The sequence below is a fragment of the Rana temporaria genome, chromosome 11, assembly GCF_905171775.1.
Source record: "Rana temporaria chromosome 11, aRanTem1.1, whole genome shotgun sequence".
In the NCBI taxonomy this organism is placed as follows: Eukaryota; Metazoa; Chordata; class Amphibia; order Anura; family Ranidae; genus Rana; species Rana temporaria.
In genome coordinates, this window is record NC_053499.1 from 156,859,105 (window position 1) to 156,872,888 (window position 13,784).

General features: G+C 47.0%; 1 protein-coding gene across 3 annotated transcripts in view; it reads left to right on the top strand.

Moving 5' to 3' along the window:
* Window positions 1-13,784, top strand: part of PHKB (phosphorylase kinase regulatory subunit beta) — a 237,979-nt gene that overhangs the window by 190,168 nt on the left and 34,027 nt on the right. For all 3 annotated transcript variants that reach the window (XM_040329505.1, XM_040329504.1, XM_040329506.1), the window contains 4 exons: window positions 2,615-2,676; window positions 5,932-6,091; window positions 7,299-7,380; window positions 11,831-11,888. In XM_040329505.1, coding sequence (XP_040185439.1) covers window positions 2,615-2,676; window positions 5,932-6,091; window positions 7,299-7,380; window positions 11,831-11,888 — 362 coding nt within the window. The remainder of the gene's footprint in view (window positions 1-2,614; window positions 2,677-5,931; window positions 6,092-7,298; window positions 7,381-11,830; window positions 11,889-13,784) is intronic.

Consider the following 13,784-nt stretch of genomic DNA (forward strand, 5'->3'; position numbering starts at 1 on the left):
GACAAATGGCATTTGATAGACGTCACAAATGTGAGAGGGTTTGGTGTACAGTAATATTTTCTGCTTCTGAGAAATATTTTGACTAGATATGAGAAGAGTAAAATAAATGTATGCAAAGCCTCTTTTTTTTTTTTTTTTTTATTGGATATCCAAACCCAAGAACAAAAATGTACTTACCAGTCCATAAGGCCTTGTTCACACGAGCGTACTACAGCATATACCTTTCACGCTTACCCCTAACGCAGGTGGTCACATACTATAGCTGGCTACTGTGTTCTTCACCTATAGCCAGGGGCGGACTGACCATTTGGGCTCTCGGGCACTGCCCGAGGGCTCCATGCCACTAGGGGGCCCCATCAGGGTTGCCAGCCTCAGTAAAACCAGGGACAGTATGTAAAAATTGGTGTTTTTTTTTTACATCTGTCCCTGAAATGTCCGTTATCGACCATAATCTCCTATTGCCCGGGGGCACCATAATCTCCTATTGCCCGGGGGCACCATAATCTCCTATTGCCCGGGGGGCCCCATAATCTCCTATTGCCCGGGGGGCCCCATAATCTCCTATTGCCCGGGGGGCCCCATAATCTCCTATTGCCCGGGGGGCCCCATAATCTCCTATTGCCCGGGGGGCCCCATAATCTCCTATTGCCCGGGGGGCCCCATAACCTCTCTCTGTCTCTCTCTTTCTCTCACTGTCTCTGTCTGTCTCTCTCTCTCTCTGTCTCTGTCTCTCTCTCCTCATTGGCTCACTGAGTTTGATTGTGTGTATCTCAGCCAATCAGGAGGGAGAGTCCTGGCAGCCGAGTCTCTCATGCAACATCGCTGGATCAATATGGGGCTCAGATAAGTATTGGGGGGGGGGGGGGCTACTGCACACAGAAGTTTTTCTCTTAATACATAGACTGCATTAAGCATGCAAGGAATGCATTAAAGGACGTTGTAAAGTTTTTTATCTTAGTGTGTTCTATGCATTCAGATAAAAAGCCTGTGAGCAGCAGCCTCCCCAGCACCCCCTAATACGTACCTATGCCCCATCTCTGTCCAGCGATGTCCACGAGTCCCTTGGCTGTCCGCGACTCTCCCTCCAGATTGTCTGAGACACAGCAGGGGTGCCATTGGCTCCTGTGGCTGTCAAAGTCAACCAATCAGGAGAGAGAAGGGGGTGGACACAGGGAGCTGCAGCTCGGCTCGGGTGCCCCTGTGTTGTCATATTCTGCTCCCTATCGCAGAATGCTGCGGAAGTCACGTGGCGGGCAACTGCGCATGCGCAATGATCTCCAACGGGAAATGCGATGCGTTTCAGGGGATTTACGACACTACCCTTCAGTGAACCCATCACAATTTGTCACGGAAGTGACGTATTACCATAGACGGAGCGGGGGGAGAGAGAGAGAGACCCATTCACAGCGAGAGAGAAATAGAGATATAGAGATACTGAGATACATTCACAGCGAGAGAGAGATCGTGTACATATATTTTATATAACGGAATTAATGCACATAGGGGAGGTGATCCCCTCCCTGAGCCCCGGTTCTCTCTCAGTATCTCTATATCTGTATCCCTCTCTCGCTCTGAATGTATCTCAGTATCTCTATATGTCTATTTCTCTCTCGCTCTGAATGTATCTCAGTATCTCTATATGTCTATTTCTCTCTCGCTCTGAATGTATCTCAGTATCTCTATATGTCTATTTCTCTCTCGCTCTGAATGGGTCTCTCTCTGTCTCCCCCCCCCCGCTCCGTGTATGGTAATACGTCACTTCCGTGACAAATTGTGATGGTTCACTGAAGGGTAGTGTCGTAAATCCCCTGGAACGCATCACATTTCCCGTTGGAGCGCATTGCGCATGCGCAGTTGGCCATCACGTGACTTCCGCAGCATTCTAGGATAGGCAGCAGAATATGACACTGCACCCCCATAGCAAGCTGCTTGCTGTTGGGGCACTCAACAGGAGGGAGGTGCCAGGAGAGCCGAGAAGAGGGACTCAAGAAGAGAAGGATCAGGCTGCGGTGTGCAAAACCATTACACATAGAAGGCAAGTATAACATGTTTATTTTTTTCAAGAAAAAAAAAAAAAGACTTTACAATCACTTTACAGTAAAAAATGTTTAGTCTTTGTAACCACTTTATTGTAATTGGGGCATTTTTTTTATTAAAGCTGTAAATTGTCGCCGTTCTTTATCTTTTTATTCGTCGGCTTCCATCTTGATAATTGAACAGTCGCTCTCCTTCCCAGTCCAGATAAAAGTTTGAATGTTTTGGGGCCTCCAATTCATTCCTCATGATCTGACGGCCTACATTGGCAGCCTGCAGAATGCCTTCCTCCATCTGTGTAGACAGCAGGCCTCGCTACCTGCGGTGCTGTAATTCCTGCCGCACAAGAGCTGAGCATTATGAGAATCTGTTAGGAAGGAAATGATAATTCCTTATGACATACTTGATCCTCACATGCAGGTCATCCACTTTCTGATCAGAATCCCATTTAACAAAGCCCCGCAAAGCCCCTGATCTCAGTAAGGATCATCCGAGACACTTCTTGTTGAAACCGCCTGCAGGTTTCCGGATTTGGTGGGATAGTCGGCGGGTTTTACTGGCTGTGTTTCTCATCTTGCAGACTCTAATATCTGGAGCCATGGTCGAGCAGCTGGACTTCCTGAGAATCAATGAAACCGAAGAGTAAGTGACACCTTCCAATTCTCTTCCCTGCTAAGGAACTCCAGGCCGGTGGTATGGGCCTCAAATATGTGAATTATCTGGAGGTCGATTATTATTCAGATTTTAGGGTGAACTCTGACCATAATGCAACGTTATAATTGTCTTGTGTGTATCGTGTTAGCATGTGTCAGCATTTTTTATTTTTACTGGTTTGTTTAGTGTAACCAGTTATGTTCCACCCAGACTTTTGTTGTATAAGGCTGGCCATAGGGTTGAAGGTAAGAAAATCGCTCAGTTCCTCTATCAACACAATCAGTGTTGGAGGAATCCCTCCCTCCCGCTGCACTGTTGTGTTCTGACAGTGGGAGGTTTCCCCGCTGTCAGAATACAATGATCACTGCTGGTGGCTATAGCCACAAAAACAAAAACCTGACAGGCTGGTTGTACTAAAGTTGGTTGATAAGTCGCATGACCTATGGCCTGCACCTAAATTGGGGATCATGGCAGATAAATCTGGATCTGCTGGGCAGGTGAGTATTTAAATCAAAGACATGCCATTTTAACAGATAAGGAGTTGGGGGCTTAAAGTTGTTGGAAACCTCAGGCTTGAACAAAGCACATCCCTCTATAGTGTGTACTTGTCTCAGTCCAAAACACTAAGTGTCACTTCTGTCTGCTGCCTCCTTCCTCTGCTGCCTCCTTCCTCTGCTATCAGCATGAGTCACTTCTGACACGTTTTCCTGACACCAGGAGAAAAAAGGTAATGGAAGGGAGCTCCAACATACAGCCTGTGATTTACAGCCTCAGCTCTGTTCTTGTGTGCTGTGTGAAGGGGTGTCCCTCCCCTTTTCTTCCCCTCCCCTCGTTCCCCATTCCCCTCCCCTTCTCTTCCCTTGCCTCCCCTCCCCCTCATTCCCCTCCCCTTCTCTTCCCCTTCTCTTCCCTTGCCTCTCCTTCTCTTCCCTTGCCTCCCCTCCTCTTCTCTTCCCTTGCCTCCTCTTCTCTTCCCTTGCCTCCCCTCCCCTTCTCTTCCCTTGCCTCCCCTCCCCTTCTCTTCCCTTGCCTCCCCTCCCCTTCTCTTCCCTTGCCTCCTCTTCTCTTCCTTCCCCTTCCCTCCAATCAGCTCTTACTGAACTGTGCAGGGTGTAATTTTAGTTCCCCGCCCCCTGCTTTTTGAAAGCTCAGACAAGCCAAATTAATTCTGCAGTATGAACAGCTGTAGAGGAGAGAGGGCTACAGATAAACAGGTACTACTTCCCCTTTTTTAAAAGTGATCTAATTCCCTCTGTTCTCAGCTTTGCAAGAGCTGGGGGAAGGAGAAGCAGACGAACACTGATCTTCCTAGTAAATAGCTGTGCAGAGGGGGCTTGTCAGGACAAGTCTGATCATTGGAGGAGAGCACACTGAGTTCCCAGCATAGCTAGAGAACCGACCATTCTGCTCTCCTGCTTAGCGTGGTCAGTTTTGAATAGGAAAGCAGAGGGACTGGACAGATCACCAGGAATTTCACACAAAGGAAGTAATACAAAGAGAACAGGAAAATGTTCCATACATTGTACAGCAGCCACATATCAGGAATATGAAGTGTTAGGGTAACAAATGCTTTGGGTCACCAGTATTGTATGTATACACATAGGCCAGTACTTGCGTTAACTCCACAGCAGATTCACGAAGAAGGTCCAAAAGTTCAATATAATTCCAGCCTTGAAAGGGTTATTCTTCAATAGCGCCACAACCTTGCTGTTTTCGCAAACCCAGCGGGTAGTGGAAACTGCAAACATACAAACAAAAGAGGAGAGCGCACAGTCTCTGGTGCAATACCCTTTATTTTATGATAAAAATGCACTCACAAGGGGCTTGATGAAGGAGGCTACGTTCTTCGAAACATGTTGTCATAGTAACAGCTCACACACCCCATCAGCAGTCACACCCCATCAGCAATCATCTGCTCACATTGCGTGCCCCCAAGCACGTTTTCCTGGGTTTATGAACTGTCAGTATGCATTAGATCAAGCACAGCAGCGACTGCATTTGATCCAGAACTGCTGCCATAGCCACACTGTCAGCTGGAGCTCCCATCAAGGGCGGTGAGAGGATTTTGGTGCACAGTACCGTGGTGGGGAGATATAATTGGTAAGCTCTGGTTTTTATCATAAAATATAGGGCATTGCACTAGAGCCCCTATGCTCTTCTCTCTTTGTGCGTGCGTCACCAGTTTTGAACCCAGTACTTGCCATGTCTTGTTCTGCACTGTCTATCTGTGGCGGCAGCCATCTTGGTAGAGGCGGTGCTCTCGTGTCAGAGCTGTGCTCCCTTCCCCCTCCCCTATGACTTGTGGGCAAAAAAATAAAAGCTAAATGCCTCACCTTTTGACTGTGCATTTTGCAAAATGTGTGTAAATCTTTAAGACTGGCTGAACAGAACCTTTAGCAACTAAAAAAGTAAACTTATATGTATTTATACTTAGCCAGATTCATTAAGAGTTAGGCCGGCGTATCAGTAGATACGCCGACCTAACTCGGAATTTGTGCTGTCCTAAGTTTAAGTGCATTCTCAAACAGAGATACACTTAAACCTATCTAAGATACGGCGGCTTGCGCCGTCATATCTTAGGGTGCAATATTTAGGCTGACCGCTAGGTGGCGCTTCCATTGCGGTCGGCGTAGAATTAGTAAATCACTAGATACGCCTATTCACGAACGTACGCCCGGCCGACGCAGTACGGATATGCCGTTTACGTAACGCATTATCAGGCCTAAAGATATTCCATCAAATAGCTGGAATAGTAATGTTAAGTATGGCTGCCGTTCCCGCGCTGAAATTCGAAAATTTTACATCGTTTGCGTAAGTCGTTCGTGAATAGGGATTTACCTAATTTACGTCCGTGTTGAAACCAATAGGCCCGTGCGCCGTACGTTGCCGCAATGCACACTGGGATATGTAGGCGGACGGCGCATGCGCCGTTCCAAAAAAACGGCAATCACGTCAGGTCAAACAAAATTAACATTAAACACGCCCCCTCAGCCTATTTTGAATTAGGCGCCCTTACACCCGCCCGCTTTAGGCTACGCCGCCGTAACTTAGCAGGCAAGTACTATGTGAATCATGTACTTGCCTCGCTAACTTACGGCGGCGTAGTGTAAACACTATACACTACGCCGCCGCAAAGTTAGGACGCCCTTTATGAATCTAGCTAATAGTGCTTGTAGCTGTCTGCCTAGAGCTTCACCTTAAATTTGTGTCATTCACACCAATGGATTACCGTTTTCTTCTTAGGATGCCGGAGTTCAGAAGCTTTGAAGAGCTTGACGTGCCTAAACATTCAAAAGTGAACAGACAATCCAGCATACCGAGCGCTGACATGGAAAAGCAGCCAGAGATCAGTACAGCAGAATGGAAAAACCGGCCAACCTATGAGATCCTGCAGAAGCTCAGTGTAAGTTAGCATTTCCTGGATCCAGACAACGCACAGCTGGACCTGCTGCTTAGGCCCAGCATACCCGGGTGTTCTATAAACTGAGCAGTGGCCACTGCTCCTGCAGGGCCCCCCTATTCTACATGCAGGGAATAGGCTCTAATTGGCTTCAAAAAAGGGTGGGGTTTGAGGGCGCTGCGCCCTGAGCCCACCCAGTTGTGTGACATTAGCAAATTAATATTCGCTTATGTCTTCCTGCTTCGCCTCCTGGCCGATCAGGAAGCGGGTCCTGAGACCCGATTGGCCGGGAGTGTTGGGATTCCTGGCCAATCGGGTCTCAGGACCCACCTCCTGTTTGGCCAGGAGGAGAAGCAACGGCCCGGCTTTTCCCTCTGCAAGCTGGAGCGAGGAGCAGCAGGAGCCCTACTCCGGATTCCAGCACCACCTCATCATCGGCCTCCTGGGGGTGGGGGTCAGGGTAGTGCGAGTGAGGTGGCCAGGTTTGTTTGCCGCCCCCCTCAAGATATTGAGCACCAGCCACCACTGAAACTGAGACTAAGATGCTTGCTTGTTGGGTATAGGTGAGGTATGATTAAGCCCTAGGAGGGGTGAAACCTGTCAGAGGGGTGTGACCTCTGGGTGTGGAGTGTGTCTAATACTAGCAATACACAGTAACATTACTAGTGGGATTTCAATAGGGTGCAGCCTCTTTCTTCGTTTTTACTATAAGTTTAGCGCGCCTGGTTTGGCAGTTTTTGCTTCAGTGAAAGCAGCAGTATTCGAACCCTATTCTGGTCACTAATTTACTTCCCCACCCACTTTAAACAGCAACACAGTGCCCCTTTCCCTAGACGTAACGTTTTCGCTGCTGCCGATGTAGAAATTGCGACGGTAGCTGCAGGTGTTTTACACACAACCACCGGGAGTGTGTGTATATTTAACAAACCAGCAGTCAGATGGAAGTAATTCAGGGACAGTTGCCCGATGATTTCCAAAAAAAAACCCTGGCAACTGCTGCCCCACCCCATGCACTCTATGTATTCTATGCTCTGAGCGCCCGGAACTGGTATGGTGGGTGCCGCCAGGTTGAGGGGAGGGAGTCAAGCAGGGTATTACCCTAATCTATGTTGCCACTACTGATTGCTGCGGTCTGAGGGCCACACATCATATACCAAAGGGCCGCAGGTTGGGCACCAGGGCCTTATACTCTCTTCTGTCTTTTTCTTAGGACTGCACTTGTATGGCTTCCCAGGCCATCCTACTCAGCATACTGATAAAACGGGAAGGGCCCCATTTTATAACGAAAGAAGGTGAGTGTCACAGCTTAGAAAATGTATTTGTCTAAAAGTATCCATAAACTTGCCTGATTATTCTAAGCGACTGTTCTTTATACTGTGGACGAAAAAAAAATAAAAAATTTGGGGCCTTGAGCGATGGAGTGACTATCGGGTGGATTAAGGCTGGCCATACATGGGTCGAATTTCGAAAGAATTTTCTTTTTAAGATCAGAAAATTTGTGCGTTTTGTCTTCTGATGGCGCCACCATTGATTTCGAAATTCGACCCACCAAGACTTCAATTTCACCTCATATTGCTACAGAAAATAATTTTCGTGTCTGGGAATCTTATTTTCTTTCCTTGCACCTGCACATTTCTTTTTCGATTTACATTTCTCGCACGATTCTCCCATCATTGATTCGAAAATCATTTGTTTTTCAAAAAGTTTCCAACATGTCCGATTTACTCAAATTCGATGGCCGCAACGAAAATCGGCTGTTGCTGCAGCCCACTAAGGGTGCGAAATACGAATGAAAATTCTTAGGTAAGATTTTCGAAATAATTTTTTTTTGAAATTCGACCCGTGTATGGCCTGCCTAACTCATCAGAACCCACATGGGTGGACTGACCCTTCACACTGCAGCGCAGTAGATTTTACATAGCAGCACTTTTAAAACACACTATGCCTTTTTAATGCATTGTATTACAGCCCACATGCATGAATAGCTGGTTGTTAAGGGCACTGTCGGGTGCCAGCTCCTTAAAATTGGCTATTCATTGTTTAAGGATGGTGGTTGTTAAAGTGGAGGTCCACCCTAAAAAAAAAAAATTTTACTTACCAGAAACGGCGATTGCTAGGCAGATCTTACTAATCTGCCACTTCCTATTCCACGGTGGTTTTCCTTCTTGCCCTCCTCGCGTTGTCTTCTGGGGAATGGGGCGGGCTGTCTTTTGGAACCTGTGTGTGTCTTAGAAGACAGCCGCCCATTCACAAACCGCATGCGCAGTAGGAAACGGGCAGTGAAGCCGCACTGCCTGTTTCCATTAGTGAGAATGGCGGCGCCGGGACAAGATCCGAAGGACGGATCAGCCTCAGGGGGGCGACATCGCAGGCTCCCAGGACAGGTAAGTGTCCTGAGTCTGAGGGGAGGAGGCAATGGAAGGCCAGATTATATATAGATCTAGAGCTGGCACTACTGGTGAACAAGAAGGGGGCAGAAGGCTGTGCTGGGGCATGTTCCGACTCCTTAATCATCTATTCACTGGTTGCTAAGGTCACCGGCAGGTGCCCGCTCCCTAACAACCAGCATAGTGATCACAAAAACTCACCTAAAAGGGAAACCTGGTTGTGTATTTTGGTGCCTTTTTCGTGCATTTCCCATTGACTTCAATAGAAGGTGCATCTTTGGTGGGCTTTTTAAAAGGCCACCAAAGATGAGAAATGCAAGACTTCAAACCTCTGTGGAAACTCAGTGCAGCAATGTTAAAAATCTAATTTTGCATGTGCTTTTGTCCCTCTGGAAAGGTGGCATCAATAGCGCACCAGTGTGAAAGGGCCCTTAGAGCAAGTGTTTCTCAACTCCAGTCCTCAAGGCACCCCAACAGGTCATGTTTTCAGGATTTCCCTCAGATGAAACAGCTGTGGTAATTACTAAGGCCGGGTTCACACTTGTCCGACAAACGCTCCGACATTAGGAGCTCATGTAGCATGACGTGTGAAAATCAATGTTTCCCTATGAGAGCCGTCTTAACTGGTCCGACACAAGTCGGTCCAACTTTGAAAACGCTCCCTGTACTACTTTGGTCCGACATTGATCCTACTTCAGCCTATTGAATATCATTGAAGTCGGACCAAAGTGTAGGAGCCTTGTCCTTACCATCCGACTTTTGACATCCGACATTGTGATTACAGCAGCAGTAAAAAGAATTTATCTCACTCTGGGATTGTTTTGATTGGTCAAAGAACAAGTCAGACTATCACAAAGTCGGATCAAAGTAGTATGCTGTTCATGAAAGTCCGATGGATGTAGGACCAATGTAGGATCAATGTAGGACCAATGTAGGACAGATGTCGCAGAGCAAAGTAGGATGAAAGTTGTACTGCTGTCGTGTAGTATAGTGTGAACCCAGCCTAAGGCAGTGAAAACACTGATCAAATCGCCTCGGCAAAATAATGGCGAGCCTGAAAACATGACCTGTTGGGGCTCCTTGAGGACTGGAGTTGAGAAACCCTGCCTGAGGCTGGGTTCACACTACTACACTACTTTCATCCTACTTTGCTCTGCTACATTGGTCCTACATTTATCCTACATTGGTCCTACATCCATCCTACTTTCATGAACAGGATACTACTTTGGTCCGACTTCAATGATATTCAATGGGCCTGAAGTAGGATCAATGTAGGACCAAAAGTAGTACAGGGAGCATTTTCAAAGTCGGACCGACTTGTGTAGGACGCTACAAGACGCTCTCATAGGGAAACATTGAACACAGAGCAAAGTAGGATGAAAGTAGTGTAGTAGTGTGAACCCAGCCTTAGAGATTGTCAGACCTAAACATAGCCACTGCATGCAGTCCTGTGTCTCTGCTGCTTTAATGTAAGACCCACAAAACACAACACATTGGAGTCTGGGAAGATCAGGGTTAAGTCATCAATTACATGGATCAGGGAGCACCTGTTCCTGACTTGGCTTTTTAATCTCCCGTTAGCGGCTTCCGAGCAATTAAACGGCAAAAAAATATAAGATTCTTCCGAGTTCATTTAATTGTAAGAAGCAAAGTCTGCTTTGGCTAATTAAAAGCAGTTGAATATGTCTGTGTTTTGTTCTAATCTAGCCAATTCCTCTTCAGGGATGACCCAAATCGGGAAATTATAAGTTAATAATGAGAAAGACTTAAAATAGCCTGAGGGACCGTTCACCATTATGGAGAGATTTCCTCCAAACTCCTTCTTCCTTCCCCGATTAACCCAATATGTCCTCAGTGTTCTTCCATGTTTTCTAGCTCTTTATATAGGTGACCCTGTGTAAGGACAATACCGCAGGGGGGGGGGGGGGGGGGGGTGCTAAAAAACAATCTCTTCGTGCACCACATCTCTGAAGATAAATCCATAGGGACTTTTCAGGCGTCACTTTTAGGCTTTGTTTAGAGTTGTGGTTGGGGGGGAAGCAAAAATGCAACGTTGAGTTGCATTTTTGATGATCAGACCCCCCCCCCCCTGGTGTGGAGTGTCGTGCTCACCCCCTCCCTTGGACTACAGGAGCTAGAGAAAGGAGCTGTATGTTAGTGGGCGTTCTGACTCTCCCGTAGTCCAAGGGAGGGGGTGAGCACGACACTCCACACCAGGGAGAAAGCCTCGCATTACTGTGTGGAGTTACAGACCGAAGAACAGGAAGTGAGGATTTCTCAGAAGAAATAAGGACATTTAAAAGCAAAATCAGAGGATGAGGTAAGTGAAGGAGGACTGAACTAAGGTAAAGGAAGCGATTTAGGAAAAAAAATTGTACCTTTACAACCCCTTTAAGCTGTAATAGACAGCGGATGGGGCTGTTTACATCCAGCAGCCACAAAGTTCATCTGTCTTGAAGCAATCGGCAAGCATGCTGAATGCTGCACATTCAAGTAAATGGAGAAGCGCAGCAAATGCGTGCAATTCATGCGGTTGCCGTGCATGCACCCAGCTACACATCGACCTGGCCCTGCTGGGAAGACCGAGGAGAAGGAGAGAGCAGGAAGTGTTTACTCTTGTTGCCAAGGTGGTCTCCTTGTTTCCATGACAGTGGAAAGTAGATGGTGAGAACAGGAGGGTGGGGTCCTCTGCTCGGGCCAGTTTCGGCCTGGGGTGTTTGCCACCTGTGCCTTAGTCATACTGCTATGACTAAGACCTGATGGGTGAAACTCGTCTGCATATTTTATCCTGTACTGATTTGGAAGGCACCGAGTTGCCAGTTATTCTGGTAATCATTAGTCTTGTATCCATCCTGATTTTAGCGGTTGCATGCTCGTTCTGACTATCAAAGTATTAGCAATCCGAGGGCAAGGCAACTGGCTTTTTCGGTAGTGGTGCCCCCCCCCCCCCCCCATACTTCTCTCAATACAAGTCTCACAATCCCACTTTTGTCAGACAACCATGCTACTTCCAAAATCAAGATGCAGGTAGGCGCCTTTACCGTCCTCACAACGCCTTCAGATCATTCTGTCCAAAGTTATGAAGCAGAACATTGCCTATCCCACGTTCTCTTGAATTCTGTGATTTGGAAGTGGTGTAATAAATATTCCCGCATAGTCTGCTCCCTCCGGAGGCTCCTAATGATTAAACGTTCTTTGAGAGCAGACGAGGCCGGGGTCCCATTTGAACCGTATTACTCGCCTCTTTGCCTGTTATAGTCTTATTAGAGATTTCCTGTGCTGTGGAGATGGCGAGGTGACGTCTCGTGTATCTGGAATTAATGCACTCAATTCTGTGACACCTTCTTCCCCGCAGGTACCGTCTCCGACTTCATGGAGAGGATCTACAGGAAGGCCGGAAGCAATAAACTTTGGTAAGTCGTTACTGTATCGGCACATACATAAAACGTGATACATGGGTGGGAGGCCTGCATTGCAGAGCAGAAATAAAGAACAAGAAGTATTATACAAATAGTGGAGACGTTTATCTTGTGAGTAAACCCTCCCATCGTTTTCAGCCGAGGAAGCCGCCATCTTGGCCTCTGTTTATTCTACAACTGCCAGGTTGCTGCACATGTGACCAGTCATGACACCAGCCATTGGATGGTTTGACAGTTTGGTTGAGAGCACAACCAATGGGAGTGTTACATTTCCGGCACGTGCCAGGAATGGATGGGTTTGCTTTCCGCTTTAAGTGAGAAATTACCTAACAGTAGTGCAAAAGGCACCTACTACCTGCTATAATGCTACATTTGTACAGATTCTAGGGCACAACTGGTAATAAAGAGAACCAGTCACAAGTAGACATTATACAATAATTTGAATATTCTGTTCTTTTTATGCCTGTGAAGCTTCCTTTGATTTATTTTTGACCCCTTATTAAATTCCCTTAGGGCCAGTTCACATCAAATGCAGTCCAGTGCATTTTTTTCCCTGCATAAAAAATGCATGGAAAGTAGGTTATATGGTCCCCAAAGGCATAGTTCATACCAGTGCGGTCAGTCCCAGGGCATTCCAGAAAAAAAAAACCTGCTGCATTTTTCAAAAAATTAAAGTTAGTACGGTGAACTTCTCCCTGTACTGCTGTCTGGGAGCAGCTGCAGCATTGAGAGCATGTTACATGTTCCACCCTAAAAATGTATGGAACATGTTTTCAAAAGTGAACTTATCCTTTAACCACATGCCGACCAGCGCACAACGATATACGTCGACACAGTGGCACGGCTGGGCAAATGGGCGTACAGGTACGTCCCCTTTAAATTGCGGCTTAGTGGGCGTGCGCCCCGCCAGGTACTCCGTGGACTTTATGTCCCACGATCGTGTCACGGAGCTGCAGAACAGGAAGATAGATGCCTATGTAAACAAGGCATTTCCCTGTTCTGCTTAGTCACATGACCGAGATCTACTGCTCCCTGTCAGTGTCATTTACACAGTAATCAGTGCATTTTTTTTTTCATGAGTCGTCAAAGAAAGTTCCTGTCGCCGCACACCACCACCAAGGCCTGACGGATAGAGAAGTAGAAGCAGCCTCAGCCAGTTCTGTCCAGGCCATGCCCTGACGCGTTTCACTAATTCCCAGGGGTGGGGCGAAACGTGTCAATAACATGACCTGTCCGAGGCTGCTTCTACCTCTATGACCGTTGGGTTTTGTCAGTGTGTGGAGTTGACAAATGTCCTTCTTTCCTGCTGGAGTGTATTTTGTCAGAGCAGTCACCATCCTCCCCGCTGAGTGGCTGCTATGTGAAAATCAATTACGTGGTAATCCACCTAGAGAGTTTTGTGACCCTTCAGTCTGATCTGACCCATAAACATGAACTGAGAGACGAGGGCAATGCAGAACAATCAAGTGTGTAGCAATGCAGCATTACCTTTTTTTTTTTTTCATACTTCTCAGCCTCTCTTACAGCAATATCTCTGTTTGAATCAAAGTACTGAGGGCACTACATCTGAGCCCATTGATGTAGCCACCTGCCAGGGGACTCCCATTGCCAGTAAAGTTTGCAATGGCATTGTGGGAATGTTTAAGAGCAAAATCTGGTGCAGTAAGATGGAGATGGCTTCTGTCATTGCTGAGCCCTGCCAAATGTGCCTTGGGGTGGATTACTGTGTGGCTAACTAATCGTATTTTCATATACTGTACGCTATTTTACCAAAAGTATTGGGACACCTGCCTTTACACGCACATTGGGCTAGATTCATAAAGCCCGCCGTAAGTTTGTGCGGGCGTGGCGTATCTGAGATACGCTACGCCGCCGTAACTTAGTGAGGCT